Below are 25,257 nucleotides of genomic sequence, written 5' to 3' on the forward strand. Positions count from 1 at the left end.
TATTTTTCCTCAAATATGGAAACCAAAACTGAGTACAGTATTCCAGGTGTGGTCTCATCAAAGTCCTCGACAATTGTACCAAGATTTCCTTATTCCTGTACTCCCATCCCCTTGCAATAAAGACCAACACACCATTTTGCTTACAAATTGCTGGCTGTATCTGCATGCTAACTTTCTGTGTCCCTTGTACAAGCACACCCTTGTCTCTTATGAAATCAACATTTACAAGTTCCACACTTTTTAAAAACTATTCTGCTTTTCTATTCTTACTACCAAAGTGAATAACTTCACACTTCCCGACAATACACTCCATCTGCCATCTTGTTGCCCGCTCACTTAACCTGGCTGTATCTCTTTGCAGCCTCTCTGGTCATTCCCATCTAGCTTTGTATCGTCAGCAAACTTTGACACGTTACTCTCGATATCTTCATCTAAGTCGTCTAGATTGTAAATAGCTGCGGCCTCAGCACTGATCTGTGCAGCATCCAGTAGTTACAGCCTGCCAATTCGAAAATACTCTGTTTATCCTACTCTCTGTTTCCAGTCCATTAACCAATCCTGTATCCATGCTAATGTATTATCCCCAACTCCATGAGCCATTACCTTGTGTGTTAACCTTTCGTGTAGCATCTTATTGAATGCTTTTTGGAAATCCAAGTTTGGCTACGCCTACGGGTTCTTCTTTATCCGCCCTACCATAGGAAAATCCCGATGAGTCAAATCCCAGGAGATCTGCCCACAACTTTGTGTTAAGTGGAATGTTTATGATAGCTGAGGAGGGCCCCATTCCCACACGAATGCATCTCCATGGTATCCTGATATGCCTAAAAATGCGGTCTATGTCAAAAACAACAGATTCAAACGTCACATGAAAACACAGTAAAACAGTAAACGTTACAATAGCCTGATTTTGTGATGAAACAAAAAAAAATACATACCATAACTTTAAATTGGAGTTGTGGTTCGGCCTCAGGACTTGTGCGCGTGTGCCGGCCAGGAAAGTTCGTCCATTTTCGCGTCTTCAGGCCGGGAATTGGCTCTGCGCAGAAGAAAATGAAGAAAAGCAAATTATGAACATGTTAGGGAATTTTTTTTTTCTATTTTTAACATTTTTCAAAGTGCAAGCGATCTCCCTGAGGCTGCACTTAGCCTCAGGGAGATGAGTGCGCTCTTCCGTGCGCATGCGCGAAAGAGCGCACTCTCGCTTTTAGGGAATCCCCCCCGCCCGCACAGGGAGCACATAGCGCTTCCCGCCGGATGTCACGCTGTGGGGGCCTTAATTGACCCGCCCACGTAAAATGGCAGTGTGGCCCGCTTCTCTGGCGGGGATCAGCTCCCCGCCTGCCGGAGATTGGGTCCGGCCCGCCCGCCTGACAGGCAGAAAATTCTGCCGAATAAGTTTGTCAAAGGTGATTTCCCTTTCTAAAAGCTTTGTTTGCATACGTGCATTGTTAAGACGTCCATAATATTAGATTCCAGCATTTTCCCAACAATAGATGTCAGGTTGAGCGGCCTGTAGTTCCCTGATTTTTCTCTCCCTCCTTTCTTGCAAAGTTTCCAAAATAAAGTGGGGATAATGTTCAGGTGACTGGAACAAATCTGGATGAAAGAAAATGAATGATATGACTCAACTTTCTCAAATAAGTGCCATTATCTTTCCCTTGAAGAACATTGACTGATGGTAACAAAGCAAAACAGAGATTGTTTTGGATATCTTCATCTTGGGGGAGGTGGGCCATAATGGTATTGTTACTTGACCAATATTTCAGAAACCTAGGGCCCGGGTTTGAATCCCACCACAGCAGATGGTGAAATTTGGTGTCTGGGGCAGAATTTTTTGCTCATCACGTGGGTGCTCACCCCTCCTCCCCCCACAGAACGAGTGTAAAATGACGCGCGATGACGTTGGGCGAGCATCCTGACGTCACTGTGCACTCACATGATATTTCGGTCAGTGGGTGCGCGCGGGAGTCAGAGTCTCGCCCGCCATTAATTAAGAAGCCAATTAAGGCCCTTGACAACCCAATTGACAAGGGCCAACCTACAATTTGCAAAACCTCATCCACGAGTGGGATAAGAAGGGTCAGCAGCATTGTCAATGTGAGTAGTGAGGATTTCTGGAGATAAGTTGCTGCTGGTAGGTTATTGGTACTTGACAGCTTAATCTCTGATTGGGGCTTCATTCTTAGCATTTCCAGGCTCCATTTCTGGACTCATTGGTGTCTTCCAGGCCCCATGAGGATACGGACCATGTGGGCCCTTCCGGGTATCAAACAGTTTTCCCTTCCCTTTCCCTGGTAATGGGGATTGTGGTCTCCGCTGGAGGCACCTCCTCTGAGGAGGAAGAGAGGGGCAGGAGGGAGAGGAGGCCACATGTCCCAATGCAGCGTCCAGGGGAGAGACATGTGGGAGGAGGGGTGCAGGCACAAGGGGCGCAGGGCCAGCAGGTAGTCCAAGGCGGAAGGGGCTACAGAAGATGCCGCTATCCTGCTGCCAGAGTTTACAGGCGGCGATGCAGCTACCTCAATATGTCCGACGTGCAATGCTGAAGGAGGCTCCGCCTCTCCAGGGATACTGTGACCTCCATTTGTCAGATGATCGGGCCTGAGATCAGCTCCGACTGTGTGGGTGGACACCTCATGCCAGTGGCTCTGAAGGTCACAGCGGCCCTCAACGTCTATGCCTCCGGCTCTTCCCAGGGGTCAGTGGGGGGATCTGTGTGGAGTCTCCCAATCAGCTGTCCACAGTTGCGTCAGGCTGCTGACAGAAGCTCTGTTCAAGCGGGTATTGACTTTCATTCATTTCCGTACGGATGAGGCCAGCCAGGCTGGGTTCCCCAGCAATCGCTGCAAAGCCTCTGGCTCGCTCAGCCTGGCTGGCATGGTGAGGGGAACGCTGAGGGTGTGGAACCATACCTCGGTAACTTCCAGGGAGACAGGGACACCAGGGATGCCTTGATCCAACGCTCCTTCAGCTAGACTGCCGAATAAGGACTACCACCTCTTGCCAGGGCTGCCGCTTCCATCCTGGATCTCAGAAATGACCCTTTCCTTGGTCCCCAAGTTACACTCAGTGTTTGTGCAATAAAGTTTCGAGCCACCCACGTCCAGAATTACATACTGGCCTACCTTGTGCCTACAAAACAAATGAAGCATACTCAGGGCAAAACAGAAAAGCAAATGTAATTTAATGTTGGAACTCACATAGTATTGAACGGAACAATATCTGGTGTTGGTAGCCACACCATTAAAAAAAATGGAGGAACAAAAGATCACCCATGACCAGCCCCTCTTGTGCTTAAGGTGCTTTAAACTTATGTTTATGGGTGCTATGTCTAGGTGTTCCCCCCTCGCTGGCACCGGCATTGGTGACAGCCTGCTCACTCTGCTGTCCTGTTGGCTTTGATGCCCTCGGTGGTCATCCTCTGGCCAGTGGAGCCTGTGCTGGCCCCGCCTGGTAGGGAGTGGCCAGTGCCATGGCTGGCATCTCCCCAGTCACCGCAGCCTCATCAGGTGCCACGGCCACTGGCAGAGGGGCGGAGGAGCTGCTGCCATCATCCAGAGCGCCCTGAGAGGAGCCCGCAGAGACGACAGGCAGCTCGTGTGCCAACGTTAGGTCACTCTGGACCTCTGCTCACCACTGATGGACGGGCGCCTAGCTGGGATACTGGGTGCTCCATCCACCTCACACATGGACATTGACCAGCTGAGATCAGTGCCTGTGTGAGGGCTTGCAGGTCTGAGTGCAGGAATCCCTGATTCTGTCCCTGGAGCAGCCTCTCTATGAGAGTCGCCACTCTGTCCATGGAAGAGGCAGTGCGCTCGGTCATGAGGGTCATTGCATTATTCATGCTCCACAGGGACCCCTCCACAATGGAGACCATGGCATGTATATCCTCTTGGATCTCCGCCAGATCCTTCTACACACCCCACTGGGTATCCAGCATCCGCTGCCTAATGGATGACTCCAGAGACCCATCATCAGCCTTTGACTGAGCATCGTCCTGGTCTCCAGCAGTCCTCTGACTGCTGGCGCCCTGGGCACTCTCTGCCTCTGCCTGCACCTCAAGCGAGTGTGAAATGCCCTCACCGCTGTGCACTGAGATACTAGCTGATGAACTAATGCCCACCAAGGTGCTGGGATTTGCGTTGGTGCCTGGTCCAGGGAGTGGGTTTGATGCAGGTGCTTGGGGAGTATGGTGGTCCTCCGGTGTCAGGCGTGGCCCTTCAGGGTCCGAAGAGCGAATGCCTGCTGGTGAACCTAAAAGGGAGAAGAAGGACATGTCATTAGTTAAAGTCATCACACTGTCACTGTACATGCCAGGCACCCTGTGAGACAATGAGATCTGCATCATGGTGCCATCGTCTTTCAATGATCAATGGGGACTCCAGATTCGAGGCTCCCATCAATGAAGAGACTACACTAGAACGATTGCACAAGCCAAAACTCTCACCTCAGTGCATTGCACTCTTACCTTCATCTGACACCCCTGCCTCACTGCGGCCACTTGACCGAGGTTCATGGCACCTCTCGAGCTCCAAGGCCTCCTGCTTGTAACGGGAGAGGATGAGGAGACGTGGGGGTCCTCAGACCATCCGCAACTTCTCAATATTGTTATGCGATATCATCTCCTGAAAGGATAGAGGAGCATTGATTAACGCACTCTCTACCAGCAGCGCCATTGCAGCCTGACCAACCCCAGCTGAGGGGCACCTTGCAGGGCACATCCAAGTCATGGCCCCATGGAGGTGCAAGACACTTTGTCACCCCTTTGGCCAGCTCCGGCGTGATTGACAGTTGGCACACAGACTCTAACACCCCTGAGCTCCATGGGGAGATGACCAGCCCAAAACAATTCAACACACTGACCCATGCCAACATGGTACTCACCCTTCCTGAGTGCGGCAGGTCATTTAAGCACTTCCAGCACTGCACTCAGGAACACCGCACCTCATTGTGGATGCTTAATTGGGTTGCCACCTCCTCCCATGCCCTCTTGGTGAGGTGTGGTGGCCTCCTCCTCCCATCTCTGGGGACAAGGGCATCCCTTCTGGCAGCCAGCTCCTCCAGGAGGGCGGTGAGGCACTCGTTGGAAAAATGGGGGGGGCTGAGTGTCCAGCCAACCTCACCTCCCGCTTGGTCTTTGCATCCTTGTTTGCAGCCATGTCGCTGCTGCAAATCCGATGCGGGCAGCCTCCCTGGGACTGTTTTTGCCTTTTTGGGACTGGCTGCCGGCCTGCCATTGGACCCGGCGGACAACAGGCTCCGCCCCCGCCCGCCCCTTCTCGGAGGTTCTCCAGCCGGGCGTTCACGCTGGGTGGGCCTTAATTGGCCTGCCAGTGTGAAATCATGGTCCGGCTCCGATCGCGGGCAGCGGGCAGCTTCCTGACCACTCTCGCCCGCCCCCGTCAATCCTGCCCAACAAGGGCAAAATTCTGCCCCTGGAATCAAAACTCTGATGATGACCATGAAACCATTGCTGATTGTTATCAAAATCCATCTGGTTCACTAATATCCTGGTCTGGCCTACATGTGACCTCAGAGCCACAGCAATGTGGGTGGCTCTTAAATCCTGCCTAGAGATGGGCAATAAATGCTGGCCTAGCCAGCGATGCCCACATCTCATGAATGAATTTTTAAAAAAAATTGAAGGGTGCCTTCAGTTTCTCTTCTGGGTTGAGAACATTGCATTGACACTTCCTGCAATATATTCCTTTCCAAGGTCTCAAAAACGTGGAACTCCCTTCTCTCAGGTTTATCTTGCTTTTACACACTACAGGTTTTTCAGGTGTGATCACAGAGCCATGGAGCAATACTGAAGGGGCGTTGGACTGAAGGAAGTGACATCCTCAGATGAGTCAATAAACCAAGGCCCCTAAACTGTCCCCAGGCACAATTCAAAGAAAAATAGGGAAGTTCTCTGGCATTCTGGCCAATAACCAACATCACATCAACATCATTTACATTTATCTCATTGCTCTTTGTGGGATCTTGCTGTGCGCAAGTTGGCTGCCGTGTCTCCCCATATTACAACGGTGATTACACCTGATAAGTGTTTCATTGGCTGTAAAGTGATTTGAGACATGATGAAGGCATGAAAGGTACCATAAAATTGCACATTCTTCATTCCTCTTTCTTATAAAACCCCAACTAAGATTTACCTCAACTTCTCTCCTACTCTTTTCAACCTTGGTGTTCCTGTTTTGCTAATATAATAACACTGAGGATGTTCGAAAAATTTACTGAGTTAAAAAAAAACGGAGCGAGCATCAGCACGACTAAACACGAAACATTTAGTACATTAAATGTAATGACACACCTGATAAGTATCACGCCTTACGTAGGCCATTATGAAGACATATGGGAAGCACTGACGACTCTTAAAGACTTCACATGAGGTTCAAATATGAAAATCAGGCGCAAACCCTGACACATTCTGTTCAATCAGTTTATGGGGCAAAGCCGTTAAGGAGCTTGAGAAAAGAACAACTTCTTACATTTGGTCACATATTTTTCCCGTCCCTTGATATCATTGGTTCAGAAGGGGAAACATGATCTATGAGCATTATATAATGAGTTTGTTAAATCTATTGGAAGGCTGTGGGGGCCCAGGCTGTGAACATCAATAAATCATAGGTGCGCTCCTCGTTATTGTATTGCATTATAATACACAAAAGGCAGGGATTATGAGTGTTTCCATCTGTGCGGGTTAGGAAAATATGTGTACTATGTTCATGAGGGAACATTATTGGCTACATTCTACCAATTCCCCAATATGCATGGGAGGCATACATTCATAAAATTCTCCACTGTCCGTTATATTTTTAAAAAAATGTTTACATGGTTTGTGACCGTCACGGTAAAGGCCAACCTTTGTCGCTCATCCCTAAATTATATTAGATTAAAAATATCCTGCAGCTGATCTACCCATTTACAGTGTTAGAGGAGCCGTAACTCTTATCCTGGGAGTACCACGCCGTTGACTTACACTGAACAATTATAATTATTTTTTCACAATGACAGAAGAGACATTCCTTTAAGAAGAGGAGATGCTATACTCTAATTAACTCGTCACTGTCGGGACTGAACCACACTCTCTGCCTGAGGGTTGCTGAGATTCATGTTGACGTATTAAAATAACAACAGAGTGAATGACTTTGCTGATGTCTTTATCAAGTGGGCATTCCACTTATTCTATCGATTTGGGGTCAGGATGGTCTGAGAGAACCTACATTCTGTTAGTTTCAGCTGGTTTTAAGGTGTCTGGCAGGGAAACCCTCTTTTCCTAACTCGCAACAAGTCCAATTCACCCATCACCCTGTGCTCGCTAGTCTACATTGACCATTTCTATTTAAAAAATGTTCATCCTTGTTATCAAATCGCTGCATAGACTCCCCCCGACTCTCTATGTCCTCCAGCCCTAAAACCCTCAAAGATATCGGCACTTCTCCGAACTTGGCCCCTTTCCCATCCCTGATTTTAATCGCTCCGCAATTAGCAGCAGTGCCTTCAGTTGTCTTGGCCCTAATCTCTGGAATTCCCTCAATGAACCTCTCTACCTCTCTACTTCACTTCCATCCTTTAAAACGCTCCTTAAAACCTACCGCTTTGACCAAGTTATTGGTCATCTGACCTAATAAACCCTCAGGTCTAAGTATCAGATTTTGCTCGATAACCTCTGAAGCATCTTGGGATCTTTTAGTACATTAAAGGAGCTTTATCAGTGCAAGTTGGTGTTGAAGTTGCTCTTGTGGTAGGTTTTGAGTAAGTTCAATTTTTGTGATGCAGATCTAAAAACAATTGGATATTCAATGGCTATATCATGTGGAATTTGAACATAAAATGTAATTATATGCGGTTGATGTGCTGCTTTAGACTTCTGATCCCACAGTTAACCTCCCTTGTGTGAAGATTTGCAGCAGAGGTTCTGGTCATTTATTGGATAGACCCACAATGTAGCTAGAGTGAAGCCCCGATAGTGCATTACCCCTTTGGGACTTGTATAACTCTTCATGTAATTCCATCTGCCCTATCTTTTTCTCAGTGTTCCTCTGCTCCCAGTTATTCCTGCCTGTTGATAATGTGCTCTTTTTCATACTTTAGATCTTAAACTCCCCCTCCCCCCATCCCCACCCCGTTTCTCCCCCCCTCCCCTTTTTTTTCAATAATTTATATAGATTCTTCTTTTCCCACCTATTTCCATTATTTTTAAATCTAAAACTAAAACTTTGTTAGTCTTTCCACCCCACCCCCACTAGAGCTGTACCTTGAGTATCCTGCCTTCCATTCTTAATTAGCACTTTTCTTAGACAATATCACCACCTTCAACATCTCTTTGATCCTTTTATCTGTGACATCTTTTGATTATCTGCTCCTATCACTGCTTGCTTATCTCCACAATCATCCCACCCTCAACTTCTCTCTCCCCCCGCCCCCCCCCACCTTAGACCAGCTTATATTTCACCTTTCTCCTAACTATACTCAGTTCTGCCGAAGGGTCATGAAGACTCGAAACGTTAATTGATTTCTTCTCCACCGATGCTGCCAGACCTGCTGAGTTTTTCCAGGTAATTCTGTTTTTGTTTTGGATTTCCAGTATCTGCAGTAGCTTTTAGCTTTTTGTTTTTATCTTTTTCATATGTTGGTTCGTCCAGTGACAAGTCAGGGTGATCAAAAAGACACTGATTATGTTTGGTCTGGGGTGAGGAACTTTTATAAAGTTCATTTAAAGTTTGCCTTCGACATTCCTTTCACCGTGAGGTTTACAGAACTGTAACAGATTGTTGCTGATTTGGAGGCGTAGGATTCCGTGCAAAGTGACGGATGGCTGCTGGTGGAATGGAACATTTGCTGCCATCTCCATCCAGAATCGGCATCAAGCACTTACAGATCCAATAAAAAGACAGGCTTTCACGACCTCAGGGTGTCCCAAAGCACCTTACAGCCACTGAGGTATTTTTGAAGTGTAGTCACTGGAGCAATATAGGAAATGTGACATCCCATTTGCACAGTCAATATGATATCCCAACCGGTGCCCATAACATGGACAGCAAGCAACTTGATAGCCTGTTGCCTCTTTACCAATGGCCCCATAACATGTTCCTGTGTCCCTCTCTCATCTGATCTATGTCCAAATCTTTCCATGTTGCCCAATGTAACTCTGATTCACAGTGCTGCTTAACATGCTTCCATTAAAGGAAATTCAAATAAAATCAAACTCTTCACTTTAACAAAAACAAAGTTTCTTCCTTTCTTGTTACTTCTTATTTCTACTATATTTCAAACTTATGGACAGAATTTTCCCCCCGTTGTGGGGGAGGTTTAGGAGCGGGCGTGCAGAGGCGTGCCTCCGATCGGCGCCCTTGAACAGGGGCGCGCCGCCATTTTACATGGGTGGGCCAATTAAGCCCCACCCAGCATGACGTCCACAAGGAAGCACTCCCTGTGCGGGCGGGGCGGGGGGAGATTCCCTCAGCCGGGAGTGCGATATTTCACTCATGCGCACGAAAGAGTGCACTCATCTCCCTGAGGCTAAGTGCTGCCTCAGGGGGATCAGCTCCACAATAAAAAATCTTAAAAATTAGAAAAAAAAATTACCCTGACATGTCCCCTCATGTGACACTGTTGCATGAGTTGGGACATGTCCATCACTTTAATTACATTTTTAAAAACCTACATGAAACTTCATCCCGCCCGTGGATGAGGTTTGATGCTTTTTCCAATGCCCGCCAGGGCTCCCGGCCTGCCCGCCAACTTTAAGGTTGGACGGGCAGGTCTAGTAATTACTTTAACGACTTTGCCAATGGGCTCAATTGGCCGTTGACAGGTCGGCGGGCGCCCAGCTGATTCTGCTGAGCCCCCGCCTACCGGAAAGTTTAAATGGGGCGGGGTGACATCGGGAGTTCCGCCCGCCATCATCCCGCGTCATTGTACGAGTCGGCAAGCGGGCCCCGCCCCCCTCCACTCGCCAACCGGGAAATCCTGCTCTATGATATCTTGCACAATGGATCTTGGTTCTTAAAAGAATCATAGAATCTTACAGCACAGAAAGAAGTAATTTGTGCCTGTGCCAGCTCTTTGAAAGAGCTACGTAATTATTCCCACCCCCTGCTTCACCCCCATAGCCCTGCAGTTTTGTCCCCTTCTGATATTTATGCTCTTTTGAAAGTTACTATTGAATCTATTTGCACCGGGCAGTACATTTCAGGTTATAATAATTCTCCTCACCTCACCTCTGTCACTTTTATCAAGTATCTTTAATATGTTGTCTGATCACAGACCCTTCTAGTATTGGAAAGCTTCTCCTTATTTGCTGCATCAAAACTCTTCACGAATTTGAACACCTCTATCAAATCTTCCCTTAGCCTTCTCTGCTCTTAGGAGAACAATCCAAGATTCTCTAGTCTCTCCACATTAATATATTCCACAGTGTACCCTGAAAAATACACAACATGCTTCTGTAATAACAGCGTGTGAAACAGGATCTGTGAAGTTCCAACTTGTGTCCCATAAAACAATCCCATGGCAGAGGACTACTGCCATCCATTGCTTCCAGTCCTTATAACGATGAGTCCCATTCTCAATAAGGTATTTATCCAACTCCAGAATGCCAGTGCTAGCACAGAAAAAAGATTGAAGAAGTGCCATGTATCATGATAAATATTTTTTAGATGTCAGGCTGACCAGATCTATCACAAAGCAGAAAACGTATCAGGTTCTTTTGAAGTTAATCTCAGATCAAAATATATTTTGTGTTGTTACTTCAGAAGTTTACTCTCTGAAGACAGAACTTCTCAGTCACCAACAACAGATTGTAAGTCAAACTACAGTAATAGAATGTTCTTGGTCTCTAGTATGAATATTACGTACCAACAGTATGGAGCCCAGTTCTGAATGGGCTGGCACAGAGTCAGGCTAAAGCTCACTAAAGACGCCCTATGAAATATGCAATAAGTAATAATGGACATTTGAGAACAACCAACCCAGCAATGCTCTCATTAAGTAATTTGGCAACGCTGTATGCAATGGGTGTGGTCTGGTGTTGTCGTTGGGTATACAAAGCAGAAAGAAGTCCAGGGGACACTTCCTCCAAATAAAAATTATATCTTGGCAAATTCCTCCTAGCTGCTTCAGCCAAAGGACAGCTGTGAAATATAGAAGAGAAAGGCTTCATTTTTAATCACCAGGTTGTGCTAAGTTAATGGATTTTTGACAGAATGACTGTAAAATTAATACGATTGTCCTCGTCAAACTTGGGTTAGTGAGGAACATTTACTGGTCAAGACTTCTGCTCATGATGGCTGCCAGCAACCCTGTCATGGTATGGTTGTGTCAAAGTTGCAAGAGAATAGCTTCAAACTCATCAGTGGAGTTCCTCAAATGGAATAGTTTGCTGACATTCACATATTAAGAATGGTTCCTTAGTTTGAGAAAGTGGAGTTTTGAGTGGAACTGTTCTCCAGACAGGAGTCAAGGTCTTCAGGCAAGGATGTAGAATGGATAACACAAATTCTTGGAAAAAGGAGGGAAGAAATGTTTTTTAAAAAGTCCCATAGCATTTTCTCTTGATGTTGCATATGCATTGTACTCATCAGGATATATCTTTTTATAGAGTCAGCTGGAGAGGATCGGGGTCAACTCACAAGCTAATGTGCAGTCATAGTCTCCGTTGCAATCAATGACACTATTCAGGAATGGACATAGTTGCTCTCTATCAGTAATGTTGTGGGAGCAGCCCGCGGGCTAATGTGGCATGTCCCCATGGTGAAAATAAATCAATACCTTTCCCAGAATGCCACGGCAAATCAATATATTTACTCTGAATATAATAGAGGCCAATGGTTTGAATAAAAAGTTCTTCTTGGAGACTTTCCTTTTAATTTAGCAGTGGTTAAGTAACTACTCCAGATCTATTGTGTGATAACCTACAGTTAACTCTTGAAAATAACAGGCAGAGCATTTCAGGATTAATGGTTGAGAAATTGTATGAATGTCCCTTCAATGAGCTCAGATGATGTCATCAGTAATGGTAGAGAGGCTTGAACTGTCACTTGCCATCTGAACACTGATATGAGATTAGTTTCATGATAATTGCTTCCATCCAATCATTTTTTTGTTAATAAATTCACCTTGACCTCTGGTTAGCATGGTGGCGGAAGGTGCTTTTTTGTTAGGATGCTCTACTCAGTTAAAAAGCAAAACACTGGAAAATCTGGGAGGGAAACTGTACTTGTGTGGAGGAGGTGTGAGCTGGTGCACAGGCTGGCGAATACCTTTCAGTTCACAATCAGCACGGGAGTGTGTCTGCCTGGCTTTCTTCCCCCACAATCCCAGGCCATGGGAGCCCTCTCCCCTTTGCCACATTTTCCCTGCTCCCTTCCTCCTCTGCGATTCTGCTGCAGATATGTACACTTCTTCTGGACCCAGGCTGTGGTCTCTGCATTAGTCTCACAATCACCTCCTGTTCCCTCATGATTTTTGTTATTCAATTAATCCTGTCATCCATTATCACGGACACTGTTTTTTAAAAAATTCTTTCACAGGGTGTGGGCATCGCTGGCTAAGCCAGCATTTTTATTGCTCAACCCTAATTGCCCTTGAGAAGGTTGGGGTGAACTGCCTTCTTGAACCGCTGCAGTCCATGTGGTGTAGGTACACCCACAGTGCTGTTCGGGAGGGAGTTCCAGGATTTTGACCTAGCGACAGTGAAGGAACGGCGATATATTTCCAAGTCAGGATGGTGAGTGGCATGGAGGGGAACTTCCAGGTGGTGGTATTAGGGTAGATGAAAAAAAGCTTGGTTAAAGATATAATTTTTAAGGAGTGTTTTAAAGGAAGAAAGTGAGGTGAAGAGGTGAAGGGAGGGAATTCCAGAACTTGGGACTTAGGCAACTGAATGTGTGTCCACCAATGGTGGAGTGACTTAAATCGGGGATGCTCAAGAGGCAAGGATAGAGGAGCATAGATATCTTGGCAGGCTGTGGGGCTGGGGAAGATTACACAGATATGGAGGGGTGAGGCCCTGGAGAGACTTGAAAACAATGATGAGAACTTTAACATCAAGACACAGTTCGGTGAGCACAGGGGTGATAGTGGAACAGGATTTGGTGTGAGTTAAGACACGAGCAGTAAAGTTTTGGATGACCTCAAGTTTATGAAGGGTAAAACCTGGGAGACCAGCCAAGAGAGCATTGGAATAGTCAAGTCTAGAGGTAATGAAGGCTTGAATGAGGGTTTCAGCCACAGGTGAGCTGAGACTGGGGTGAACTTGGGCAATGTTATGGAGGCGGCCTTAAAAATGGCATGAATATGAGCTCGGCAGCTCATCTTGAGGGATCAAATGTGACACCAAGGTTGCGAACAGACTGACTAAATCATATGTCATCTGACTTAATTATAAGTCTACATAAGTGCTTTTAGTATGGCTGGGGTGGTCTGCTGCTATGGGAGTATTTACCTTGTGTGTGATGGACATCCAATGGGTTCTCTGGTGGGTTACTGTGATTCTAAACAATTATTAGGCTGTAAGCAACTCATACAAGATAGAGAATAAAGATGCAGGTTTCAGTTCATAAATTGTGTTTTGGGAACTGTAGCTATAAACATGAGAAACATTTTAGGGGAAAAGGCCAGCCTGCAACAATCTCAACAAAATGTCTCCATGCCCTTTCACACAATGGATGCACTTTTCGAGTCCAGTTGCTGTCTTTCCAGAGAAATGTTTTGAACCAGTAATATCCCATAAACAACAATGAGATAAACAACAATGAGGTATGGGGAGATGGGTGGTGCACTGGTAATGTCACTGGACTAGTAATCCAGAGGGCCAGGCTAACGAACTGGGGCTTGAATCTCACCAAGATTTATACTGCGGTTTTCAATTAATAAAAATCTGGAATTGAAAGCTAGTTTCAGTAAATGTGACCTTGACAACTACCATCGATTGTTGTACAAACCCATCTGGTTCACTAATGTCCTTCAGAGAAGGAAATCTGCTGTCTTTACCTGGCCTGGCCTACATCTGACTCTAAACCCACAGCCACCCTGAAATGGCCCAGCGGCCATGCAGTCTAAGAGCAATTAGGGATGGGCAACACGTGCTGGCCTTGCCAGCGATGCCCACATCCCATGAAAGAATAATGAAAAAAAAGACCAGTTCATCTGCTTTTTAACGATACTGGGAGATGTGAATCACAGCACTCGGAGAAATCACCCCTTTTCTTCTGTAGTTTCCCAAAATCTCCAACATCCCTCTCAACAGGCACAGGTGGAGCATCTGTTCGATGACCCTACCTTCCTCCTCGTCTTTCCCCTTCTCCTTTCTTCCCATCCTCCTGCCCTCCCACTCTTTCTCCTCCCTTCTTTCCTGTCCCTCACCACCTCACCTCCTCTTCCTACCCATCCAACCCCTCATCCTTCACCCTCCCCTCCCTCACCTCCTCCTCCTCTCCCTACCTCTTTTCCCTTTGGTCCATTCTCCTTCCTTCCCTCTCCACCTCCTCCTCACACACACACACACACAATCTTCCTAAGAGTTCTCTAGCATCTATATCAGTGTGAGGACGGGAGCACACTGAAATCGATTATAAGTCAGTAACTTTGACTATTTTATTGCCAGGGGATCACGACGAATGGGCTACAGCAACATATTCCACGATGGGACCACCAAATTGAGCAAACTCTGGTGACATTGAATTTGGATACTTAACCAAAAACCCCCATTTTTTAAAAAAAAAACGTCTCGCTTCTCACCCAGTTTTAATAACTGTTTAACCAACAAGTTAGTGGACCCGTCAAAATTTGTGAGAAGTGGAATTTACTCTCATTGGGCTGGTTCATTTTTCACTGAGCTCTGTGAGCATCGACTTCCAGTGCACTGTAATGTCACTCCTGCGTTACTGTTTTCTAAGTTTCCAAACAATTCATTGTCAGGCAGTTGCTGGCCTGCAATGTAAGCTCATAGCATTCATTCATGCAACCACAAATTCAATAATGATTTCAGAGTGGGCGTGTCACAGATTCTTGGCTCTTTAGATCATGTGAAACTCGTGCGGTTTTCTTCCAATCCGCGATTTTTGAAGGAGATCATTTCTTTATTCCCCCCCACCCCTCTCCTGTGCCCTTTTTAATGCTCAGATTCATTTTAGGAGTAAATTGGGACTGGCGACGGATAGATTTGAAGGGAGGGATAATCTGGTCTGTGACAGGTCGGTGGCTTGAGTCAAGGTTTAAGGGAAGTTTCCCCCGTTGAGAGGTGTTGGGTGAGTTTCGCTGAAGTTTCACGCGGTCTTTGGTCAGTTTCAAACTGCATGTGAGCACGAAAGGACTTTCCCACCGAGGATGGCTGCGTGTTGGCGTTGTTTACCGTGCTGCCGCTGTTCATGTTGTCTGTCGGAGGATGAGAAAGTGGCAATGGACATCAACAAGAAAATCAACAAAGCATTGAAACAACAGAAACAGAAGCGGAAGAGAGAACTCAAACTCTTGCTCCTCGGTAAGTGGAGACAGACACAGACACAGACAGACAGACAGAGAGAGAGAGAGAGAGGCGCCTCAATGCAATCTCGCTGATTCAACCGTATCACCACCCACCCCCCCCCAGACTTATCTGTCCAGTTATTCATTAGTAATGCTGCTTCATATTTTAAAAGGAGGTTTGAAATGTCCACTGAGCTGTTTCTTTCCTCACACTGGGAGTCAAAATTTCACTAAAAATCGAACGTAAGATTTTGCTCTTTTCGTTTTTACGAATTTGCGCTCCTGTTGCGAGAACTTTCCGCCTGTGGGGATTTTGTGTCCAATAAGCCTCTCAGAATGTGCCTTCCATTTCTGCCAATAAGACGATGCATGAATCCCCATACCCCAACAGACAATCCCAACAGGCAAAACGAGAAAAAATTGTAACGTTATCTGTCATGCACCGGCGGCCAATACAATAAAGGGGGGAATTGATTTACATTTCTACTGCGGTTTTCATCCCATTGCTTCTCTTGAAGCACTTTACAGTCAATGAAATGCTTCTTTGAAGTGTAGTCACTGTTGTAATGTAGGAAACGTGGCAGCCAATTTTTACACAGCAAGCTCCCACAAACAACAATGCAATTAATGACCACACTATGTCCAGTAGCCCAGGACACTGGGGGGGGGGGCAAACAGGGCCTTGGTTTAATGTCTCATCCAAAAGACGGCACCCACAACAGCGCAGCACTCCACCATCGCTTCACTGGGAGTGTCAGCCCTAGATTACGTGCTCAAGTCCCTGCAGTAGAACTTGAACCTCTGAGTCAGAGGCAGGAGTGACATTCACTGAGCCACTGCTGACATTTACTGCATGAACGTCAATGTGAAAAGTATTCTTGTAAACCCAAGGGCCAAGTTTTGGCCCAAACTTACTGGAATTAAACAGCATGAGATCCCTGACAAGAGATTGCCTGCAGCTGTCTGCTTTGGACTGTTGACATGATAACCCTTAGCCTGGTATGAAGCCACATTATAAAGATCCATTGGATAATCTGTGCACTGCTGAAACTTTGAGCGGAATCTTCTGCTTTCACTTGTGATGAGCTTGGCAATGGGAAGGATGTGCAATTAGATGGGATGGGGGCATATCTGAACCTCACCAGCTTCCCACCCCTACCAGAATTAAGTTCTGGGTGGGAAATCCCAGGGGCAACTTCCTAACCCCATCGCCTATTGAGGCCCTTAAGTGGCCAATTAATAAATATTTTCTGTCAGAGGCTCATGAATCTTTGGAACTCTCTTTCCCAGAGAGCGGCGGAGGCAGGGTCAATGTAAACTTTTAAGGCAGAGGTAGATAGATTTTTGATTAACAAGGGAGTCGAAGGTTAACAGGGCGGAGGGGAGGGGGTAGGCAGGAAAGTGGAGTTGAGGCCACAATCGGATCAGCCATGATCTTTTGGAATGGCAGGTTTGAGGGCCTGAATGGCCTACTCCTGCTCCTAATTTGTATGTTCACATATCCACCCCCCACCCCCACCACTGGTATTAACCCAGCCACAGGTGGGCCTGTCCCCATACAGCGTGCACGATAGCTAAAACCATGTGGCTAGCTTGTCATCTTGGGGGCGGGGGGGAGGGGGGAGTGGTCCTTCGATCAAAGGCCCTCAGTGGACTGGACATCGAGTAGGGCAGACCCGCTAAATCCACCCTCCCTGCCCTTATTGCCGACCCCCCATGTCTCCTCACAATCCTACCCCGCGAAACCCCGTGATCCTGGGACTCCAATGCCTGTCCTTCCAGCAGCAGCCACGGCCTCCTCAGTGGCGCTGCTGAGCAGGAGGGCTGCCGGCCTCTGATTGGCCGGCAGCACCGGGTAGGCAAGATTTCCACCCCCCACCCCCCTGGGGTGTTGATTCCAGGGGAGGGCCCACTGCTGGATTCGCCACTGCCTGACGCACTTGTGGTTTAGCAGGCCTTCCTGAAAAGAGGCAGTGACAGCAGACGCCTCAACAAAATTCCACCCATTGTATGGGGTTTTCTTTGAATCAAGTGGGATACACCTACCATTCTCATCTAATGACGAATATTACGCCACTGAGAAAATAAAGTTCCTGATCCTGTATCAAAGCAGACCTTCACCTCAGTGCTGGTCAGGTTTAGGCCCATTTACCTTTTGTAGAAGGCAGTCAGGTGCCATTCTCAGATGAATAGCCGCAGCATCGATACAGCCACAATTCCTCCTCTCTTTGTGTCCTAGAAGGAGCCAGGCTGGAGCTTTGCAGTCCCAGTGCAACGACTGTGCCATCAGCCCCAGGAAACACAGCCACCACCTGTAGCAGAGAGGTGCCACACACAGCTGGGTACCTAAGACTATGGTGAGGGAGCTCGTCGAGTAGACATTTTCAACTATCGTTTATCTTTGAGGCACAGCATAGGTCCGAAATCCTCAATTTAACAGACATTTTCATTTACTCATTTTGTTCCTTTAGTCTAGTCAGATTTTTAAAAAAATCCTTATTTCACATCATTACAATAAAACCCTGCCTTTTTAGCCAGGACGTTTTGTTTATCTTTAAAATTAGCCTTTAGCAATCTGACAGGAAAGTACCTGTAACTGCTGCAAAGTAAGTAAATGTTTAATTTTTAAAAAAACAACTGGTTTTTGGCTTCTCTCCACTTCCTCCCCAGGCTTTTGACTCAGTCTGGGGTGTGGTTCCATGGGAGATCTCTGGCGCTTCACTCCTCATGGCAGTGAGCCTTGGCAGCAACTTGACTGTAAGGAGTCACACAGTGAAGCAAAATCCTGCCCAATATTCACATGCATTTTGCAGAGGGAGAGTGGGGAGGGCCATAGAGAGCAATGAGAAACAGACGCCTGGAGCCGTTTCCCCTCCCGCTTGTCCTAGCTCAACAGCTGAGGCCATTTGGGACAGTCCGACAGCTGTTGTAGATAGGATTAGCTAACTCAGGTCCAGACTGGGATGAAACCTTGGCATCCATAACTCAATAGGGGGTTGCCAACCCTCACAGATTTTCCTGGAGTTTGTGGGATTAAAAATTTAATCTCCCAGACATAGGTGTGAACAATCCGAGAGGAAGCTTTGCTCCACTTTCTGATTATAATGTAGATGATTGTGCTGTTTGTATCACCATAATTACGAAAATATGGTTTACATGATCTTCATGGCTGTTTCATGTGTAACAAAGTACAGGGCCACAATGCACTCCTGGTGCACAGTGGCCCTGGCATGCTTTAAGCGCTACACAGAACTGTATATTTTTGTTTCATTTGTACTTGGAATGTGAACATCGTTGGCAAGACCAGCAGTCATTGCCCATCCCTAATTGCCCTTGAGAAGGTGGTGGTGAGTCTTGTTGGATCCCTGCAGCCAATGTGGTGTAGGTACACCCATAGTGCTGTGAGGGAGGGAGAGAAGAAACAGCGATTATAGTTCCAAGCCAGAGACCGATGGCCACAAGGGTGGATGTGTAGGGGAACTGATGGCAGAAACGCATTGGGGTAGGTTGGGTGGAGCAACTGAAGGCAGGAGGTCATGTAATGATACCTCCTGCATTGTCGGACCAGAGCTGGCAACCCTTTGCACCACACCTACGCAATAGGCCAGATTTTGCTGTGAAAATAACAGTGACGCTAACAGCGTTCCCCGCTATTCACACACAAGTTCAATGGCAACTTCTGGTGTGCACACATGAGCAATTAAACGTGAAATTTGGAAGTTGCTGTCCAAGATACAGTTGTTCCTCCACGTGCTTCCTCTAAACAGCATGTCACCATCAGACTTACCTTGCAACTAGATTGAACAATAAATTAAAAGCAAAATACTGCAGATGCTGGAAACCTGAAATGAAAACAGAAAATGCTGGAAAAACTCAGCAGGTCTGAGAGCATCCGTGGAAAGAGAAACGGAGTTAACGTTTTGAGTCTGTATGACCCTTCTTCAGCCCTGAACAATAACTTGCTGATCTGATGTTGTGGATCAGGACTAAACGTGGCCAAAAAATAGTTAGGGCCAGTCCATTCCAGTTTAATTACCCTTTTGACAACAAGCATAATTATTGCCCAAAAGCGCCTCTGGCACTGAGAATTAAATTTTACAAATGTGGAGTCTCAATTATAGTTGGAGACTCAAAAAAATGTGAATAACATTTGTTTAACTTCTACTTTGTCTCTTTCCTCCCTTTCTCTCTCTCTCTCTCTCTCTCTCTCTCTCCCTGTTTTAGTCTCATTTTTCTTTCCATCTCTTCATTTCGTTTGCTGTACCTGGTTTGACCAATTCACTATTTTACCTGGTAACAACTGTTTCTGACTCTGTGCTGCTCAATTCTTTAAGCTAAAGGAGATGCACAAGAGTTCACATGGGGCCCATACGTTCTGTTTAAATTTGGTTGACAGTAACCTGCCATCCAAACCCCCATAAAAAGTCTTTGAGTAAACACAAATCTAACAACTGACTAACAATGTTTGTTCATCAATTAAAAAAAAAAATCCAGCCCAGTATCTCTCCTTTGTAGCAGGAGTGCATGTCACAACATGGCCAGTGGGAAATTAACTCCATACTGCAAATTGCAGCTGCTTCAAACACCACCTATGTTCATTTAAAAGAGAAAGGAGCAAACAAAGTCGAGCGATAAGATGACTCTTTTGCACATTTGGCACTTGCAGCGGTCTGAACTTGCTCCAGGAACCGTCTTGGCTTTGTTGTAGCTGAGTCTTTAGAGAAGGCTGCTCCTCGGCTACAATTGCCCAAGACTTTCCAAGACAACAATAATGTTCTTTTCAAATGTCTCTGGCAGATGCTGACAAATATGTCCTCAGCACTTGGTGCTAATAAGCAAGAAAGTGTGTAATTTCTACAGGACAATTTTGCAGCAGCTGCCCTCTGTTTGTTGGCCGGTGTATGTGGTAAAATAATGGGCGAATTGAATTTTCTTCCGAAATTATTTTAATATATGATGGTCGACACACCGGTTCTCCCTCTCTCAGATGCACTTCTTATTATAAGCTGTGAGTCAGCCTTGACTGAGAGATGACACTCTCACCTCTGAGTCAGAAGGTCATGAGTTCATGAAAGAAATACTTGCATTTATATAGTGCCTTTCACAACCACAGGACATCTCAATGAGGTATAGTCACTGTTGTGATGTAGGAAGCATAGCAGCCAACCTACACACAGCAAGCTCCCACACGCAGCAAAGTGATAATAACCATCTAATCTTTTTTTTTGTAATGACTCCAGGGATAACTTCTTGCTCTTTGAAAATGGGATCTTGCACACCCACCTGCCTGAGAAGGCAGATAGGACCTTGGTTTAACATCTCATCTGAGAGACCACATGGCTGACAGTGCAGCGCTCCTTCAGTACTGCACTGGAGTGTCAGCCTGGATTTTTGTGCTCAAGTCCTGGAGTGGGACTTGAACTCACAATCTTCTGACTCCTGGCAAGAGTGCTATCAACTGAGTTAGGGCTGACATCACCCCACTCCAGCCATTTGAGCATATAATCTAGGCAGACACTTCAGCAGGGCACTGAAAGAGAGCTGCGTTTTAAGAAATGTTGTCTTTTGGATGAGACGTTGAACCGAGATACCACCTACCATCTCACCTGGATGTGAAAGACTCTATGGCATAATTCAGAGGTGAGCAAGGGAGTACGTTTCAGTATCCAGGCTGAAGTTCCCTCAACTAACATCAATAAAACAGATTACCTGATGATTCTTCTCCTGGGACCTTGCTGTGTACACAAATCATCTGCCACATTTCCCTACATTACAACAAGTGACTACACTGCAAAATCACTTAATTGGCAGTAAAATGTTTTGTGATGTTTTAAGCTATGGAAGTTGCTACATAAATGCCTGTTAATTCTTTCTTTCTGTATGAAAATTGTGGCATCATCAGTGTTTATAAAGCTACCATTCGATGAAAGGCTGCTGTGACTAAAGAAAGTGTGGGAGCTTGTCCCCCGTGTTCACACGTTATTTAAACAATTGGTTATCAGGCATCTGATATTGGATATTGCTGCCGGATATGGCAGCCGACGTGAAAAAGGGTGTTCCTAATCGGGAAGTGATTGTTAGGTGGTGTAAAGTGCTGTTAGAGAGACACGGAGCTGGGGAAATAGAAACTGGGCCTGTTGCCACTGGGAAGTTTGGCGGTAGAGATGGGGACCCATTCAGAAGCTGGCAGGAAAGGAGAAAGAGGATTAACAAAATTTGAGGGGGATAGAAAGGATCATGGAAAGAAATAGTCACAGATTCTAAATGTAATAATCTGGTTGAATGATTCATAAAAACGGCAACAACATCAACAATAGGGTCAATGACCTAACAATTGCTTCTCTATAAGGAACATCAACACTTTCAACTGATCAACATGGAGATCTGAAGTAAAAGCTTCAATTCAACTTATATCATTTCTGCATTGTATCTTTTTATTTCGATGGTAGCTAGGTCTTGGAATTAGGATTTATAAATATTAAATTGTTAGCTGTTGTGAGCAATTGTCCTGAGAATCTGAGGTTAGAGTAACTATGGGATATTGGATGGGGGAATGTTTGAGCTATGTGTTGCTGATTGCTACAGCCTTTAAAGGTGCTGTCAAGGTGCATAAATTTCTGACAGGCTATGTTTCAAGTCTGAACAGGTAAATGGCCCTTCAATCCATTTATAAGCAGATAGAATTGGTTAATGTTGATTGCCTGTTTGTTAAGAAGGGTTCCAGGGCTAGTGAAAGGTTCACGGAACTTATACAATGAAAAAAAGACCCTTTTGATCTGAGGTGTGAGAACCAGAACCAGGTATAAATACAAAGCCTTTTTTTTCATGCCTTTAATTGACTCAGCTGAACCGTGGAGAGACAGAGCTTTCTAAGCACAGACACAGGCAATTATGTGAAATAAAAACCTCACCAAAGGCTCAGTTTAAAGGAACTTGGGAGTTCCTTGACTGACATGGGGAACACCCAGCTCCTTGGGAGCACTGAAACAAAAACAGAAAATGCTGGAAATCATCAGCAGGTCAGGCAATATCTTGGAGGGAGAAACAGAGTTAATGTCGCAGGCCTGTGTCCTTTCACCGGACCAGTCTGAATTCTGATGAAAGGTCATTGACCTGAAGTGCTAACTCTGGTTCCCTCTCCACAGATGCTGCCAGACCTGCTGAGTATCTCCAGCATTTTCTGTTTCTATTTTGGATTCCCTGTATCCACAGTACTTTGCTTTTGCCTTGAGATTACTGGTTCTGATGGTTTTCTGTTCACATGCTCTGCATTTATGAAGTGCCAGGAGCAAATTCACTGCAGTAATACTAACTCTAAGCCAAATCTGAAGATATAGTTCCATGTGAAATCAAAGGGGACAAAGACTTGACCTTCCTCTGCCCTCTCACCCTCCTTTTTCTTCCTTTCTCCCTTCTTTCGCATCATTTCTCTATCCTGTTTTTTCTAACTTTTTGACAGATTCGTTTTTTTGCTATGCAAGTCTGATGTCTTCAACTTGCCTTTCTAATGCTGCCACACTAATCCACAATTCAACTTTTGAGTTGAATCAACTATTATTAAGAATGGTTATGATTGACAGAAAATCAGTTTTAAAGATCAGTTTCTCTGTCACCCAGAAGATCAGCGAGGCCAAAAATCCAAAGTCTCATTTAGCGACACAAGTAAACATTAGGCAATGCCTCATGCAAGTAAACTTATCCAAGGGGCTCTGTTACTTGTCACAATGTTTTGAGTGGTGGCTGAGTTGGTGCTATTGATAAGAGTTGATCCACAGACACTTCTTGGGCAGAAACTTTGGGTAGAATCTTCGGCTCGGCGAGTGGGGGCGGGGCGAGTGGGGGCGGGGCGAGTGGGGGCGGGGCCCGCTCACCAAGGCGTAAAATGATGCAGGGTGACGCCAGGCGGGCGTCCTGACATCACCCCGCGTCAGTTAGATTTTCAGTTCGGCGGGTGCGCAGCTGAGTCAGCTGCCCGCCCGTCAAACTGTCAAAAGCCTATTAAAGCCACTTAAAAAGCCTATAAAGCAATTAGCTGAGCTGCCCGTCCAAGCTTAAGGTTGGCGGGGGGGTGCGGGCAAAGAGCCCAGGCAGCCTTCGCATTTTTCCTGGAACCTCATCCACGGGCGGGGTGAGGTTTCATGAATGTTTTTAAAGCATTTGGAACATTTTAAATAAAATTAATGGACATGTTCCAGCTCATATGACAGTTTCACTTGAGGGGACATGTTCTTAAAATTTTTTTTTTTTACCTTTATTCAATGTTTTATAAGTGAAAGTAATCTCCCTGAGGCACAGAGGAGATTTCTGTACTCTTTCGCATGAAAGAGGACATTCCCCGACTCATGCAACACCGCACACATTCCACCCCCCCCCCACCCCCCGACCCGCCCGCACAGGGAGCGCTCAGCGCTTCTGGGTGCGCGTCACACTGGGCGGACCTTAATTGGCCCGCCCATGTAAAATGGCGGCGTCCAGCCGATCGGCTGCCCGCCCGCCCGCCCCCACATAACACCCCTGACGGGGAGAAAATTCTCCCCTTTAAGCTTATCTACAGTAAACTCAGCAGCAACTACACGTGTGCTTTCAACTCCATCTCTATCCTACTAACTAAGGTGGCCCACGCTACTCTCCTATTGGATACTAAAGATCATGTGATCTTCCTTAACAAGCATCCCTCTTAAATGTATATTACACACTAAATAAAACCAAAATTACTACGCTCACAAATACATTTTGCACCTGAAAGCCCTTTTGAAGTATTTGCGAATGGAATATATTGGGCAAATGTATTGATTCTGTGGCTGTGGTGGGAAGTTGCCCTCAAAATGGTAAGTGGATAGCAAATGGGACTAAAACATTGCACTTTTGATTTTTGAACCTGAGTGCAAGCCCCTTTTGAGAGAGCACAGCTGGTGACTATTTTTGGAACTATGGGATGCAAAGTGGCCTGTCACTGCTTTGCCAGGGTACATGGCACCATCAACCAGTTCTTGTGCGTATCCTGCACAGCGTAGCATTTTCAAAGCACTGCCCTGCAGCCCCAGTGCACCCCAGAAGCCACAGCGTGATCCTAACATCACACCCTCTGATTGGCTGATGCAATGGTAATGCAAAAAATGGCTCCTGTATTAGTATTTCTTAAAGGGCCAGGCACCCAAATTGCAGGTTAGGTCATTTTAACAACTTTTGCTTATTTCAAAGTGTTTGGAAATACTGGGTTGCTCCGCAGTGCTTTTGGAGGGGCTGTGCTGTGCTCGTGTATTTGCTAGGGAGTGATCACTGCACCCTCTCGGGGATGACAGAGTGACTTGTGCACACGGAAGGCTGCAACGGGTTTGGGGCAGCAGTGGTGGAGCCTCTGGGCCTGCAGAGCATGACAGGAAGGTGGATTAGAAGCCACCAAGAGGGCAGGCTCTGAGCCATGCCCTCTGCTAACTTGGAGCTGGGTTCTCCCACGTTTCTTGACAGTGACAGGAGGCTGCCTGGCAGCTCTGCCAATGCCTCCAGCACCTCAATCTGCATGTTCAGCATCGTTTTTCTGTAGGCTGTGCCACTGAGGTTCTCATCCGGGTCCCCTGCAACAGAGCTCCTCTGCAACCATGTTCTCCAGGGAGTTTGCAAACAAACTGTCTTTTACCCTTGGCCTGGTTGCAGCCTATTCATGCTCGCATGACACACCTTGCGCTGATCCCAACTCTGAACTAGCCTCCAAGGAACATGCGGTGTCAATATCTGAGCTGGTGGCTCCAAGTGACAGGGGTTTCTTTGTTATTGCTGAGT

At 46.2% G+C, this 25,257-nt stretch overlaps 2 protein-coding genes and 1 long non-coding RNA gene across 5 annotated transcripts in view; 1 reads left to right on the plus strand and 2 right to left on the minus strand.

Annotated features, from left to right (window-relative positions):
* The window catches only part of LOC144688937 (TLE family member 5-like), a 647,395-nt gene that overhangs the window by 580,420 nt on the left and 41,718 nt on the right, over positions 1 to 25,257 (minus strand). The window lies entirely within an intron of this gene.
* On the minus strand, positions 939 to 10,536 carry LOC144689251 (uncharacterized). Its single transcript, XR_013578608.1, has 3 exons — positions 10,233 to 10,536; positions 4,130 to 4,260; positions 939 to 1,039 (listed from the first exon to the last, which is right to left on the minus strand). It is a non-coding gene; the product is annotated as an uncharacterized LOC144689251 (long non-coding RNA).
* Positions 15,232 to 25,257, plus strand: part of LOC144688935 (guanine nucleotide-binding protein subunit alpha-14-like) — an 85,161-nt gene continuing 75,135 nt past the window's right edge. The window contains exon 1 of one of the 3 annotated variants that reach the window (XM_078555985.1): positions 15,232 to 15,493. In XM_078555985.1, coding sequence (XP_078412111.1) covers positions 15,340 to 15,493 — 154 coding nt within the window. In that variant the 5' untranslated portion in view covers positions 15,232 to 15,339. Of the gene's footprint in view, positions 15,494 to 21,628; positions 21,867 to 25,257 lie in introns of those variants that run through there. The other 2 variants (XM_078555986.1, XM_078555987.1) reach the window with 2 other exon arrangements.

Source organism: Cetorhinus maximus, chromosome 13, assembly GCF_964194155.1.
Source record: "Cetorhinus maximus chromosome 13, sCetMax3.hap1.1, whole genome shotgun sequence".
Taxonomy (NCBI): domain Eukaryota; kingdom Metazoa; phylum Chordata; class Chondrichthyes; order Lamniformes; family Cetorhinidae; genus Cetorhinus; species Cetorhinus maximus.